This window comes from Penaeus monodon, chromosome 20 (assembly GCF_015228065.2).
Source record: "Penaeus monodon isolate SGIC_2016 chromosome 20, NSTDA_Pmon_1, whole genome shotgun sequence".
In the NCBI taxonomy this organism is placed as follows: Eukaryota; Metazoa; Arthropoda; class Malacostraca; order Decapoda; family Penaeidae; genus Penaeus; species Penaeus monodon.
The window spans coordinates 24,651,655-24,652,899 of NC_051405.1; the positions used below are offsets into that span (position 1 = coordinate 24,651,655).

At 35.4% G+C, this 1,245-nt stretch overlaps 1 protein-coding gene across 5 annotated transcripts in view; it reads left to right on the forward strand.

The window, feature by feature from the left end:
- LOC119585725 (protein fem-1 homolog B-like) overlaps positions 1-1,245 on the forward strand; it is a 20,821-nt gene that overhangs the window by 4,813 nt on the left and 14,763 nt on the right. For all 5 annotated transcript variants that reach the window (XR_005229905.1, XM_037934414.1, XM_037934416.1 and 2 more), the window contains exon 3: positions 53-637. Coding sequence is in view for 4 of the 5 variants with exons in the window: in XM_037934414.1 (XP_037790342.1) it covers positions 53-637 (585 nt within the window). In the remaining variant the exon portion in view is untranslated. The remainder of the gene's footprint in view (positions 1-52; positions 638-1,245) is intronic.

Consider the following 1,245-nt stretch of genomic DNA (forward strand, 5'->3'; position numbering starts at 1 on the left):
TGGCTTCAATTTTTAAAAATCATCAATTAAGAGGTCACTTTTCACTGAACAGGTGCAGGTCATCTAGGAGTAGTGAAAATGCTGGTGCGAAATGGGGCAGACGTGAACCACCCAACGAAAACAAACTCGACCCCTCTTAGAGCCGCATGCTTTGATGGACGCTTAGACATTGTGAAGTACCTGACAGATCACTGTGCTAATATTCATATAACTAATAAATACAACAACACTTGCTTGATGATAGCAGCTTATAAAGGGCATGTTGATGTTGTACAGTTTTTGTTAGAACTTGGTGCGAACCCAGATGAAAAGGCCCACTGTGGTGCGACAGCCCTCCACTTTGCGGCTGAGTGTGGGCATGTGAAGATTGTGAAAGAACTATTGGCGCATGGAGCTAAAATTACCAAAAATGAACATGGCATGACTCCCCTAATTGCTGCGGCTGAGAGAACAAGAGCAGATGTCGTTGAATATTTGATATCAAGACCCGATGTTACAACAGAAGAAAAAGTGGATGCTCTTGAGCTGCTCGGAGCATCATATGCTAGTGATAAGGACAATTATGATATAGAATTAGCCTACAAATACATGATGCTTGGTATGAAGGAAAGATATAGTGATGAAGAGAATATTATAAGTAAGTATATAGGTTGAAGTACATGTATAGTACACTTTCATTTTAGTGGAAAGCTAAGTGAAAAACTTATATTTAAAGTAAAATTTTTTGAAGTTTGCCCCAGAATTTACTCTGTAGTAGTTCAGTTAGTTAAGTTTCTTTTAATGCTTTCAAGGGATTTATATTATATTGCTACATATAGCAATTTTTAACTTTTGACTTATGTCATGTTTATAAGATTACATTTATTATGATATGAATATTTATAGATGCATTTGAATGACTGTACATGGTTGCAACTTGTGCAGATTTCCAGAGAAATGCATTTTACAAAACAAATGAATCTTTCATCATTGCAATGTTTTTTTCCTTCTTTTTTCTAATTTTCTTTTGTGCATAGGCTTTAGATAATTGCTGTTATTGTTTTAGGTGTTACACAAACCCCAGTGCCCTCCTTATGCATGGAACCTCAGGAATTGTAAGAGCGGTGTGAAGTCAAAGATAATCATTAAGATTTTTTCTATGAATTCCTCGTATATTCTAAATATTAATTCCTCATATATTCTGAACTGGCACTATTATATGTCATTTTTACTTGCATGAAAGATGTGTAATTCGGAGTCATTCAT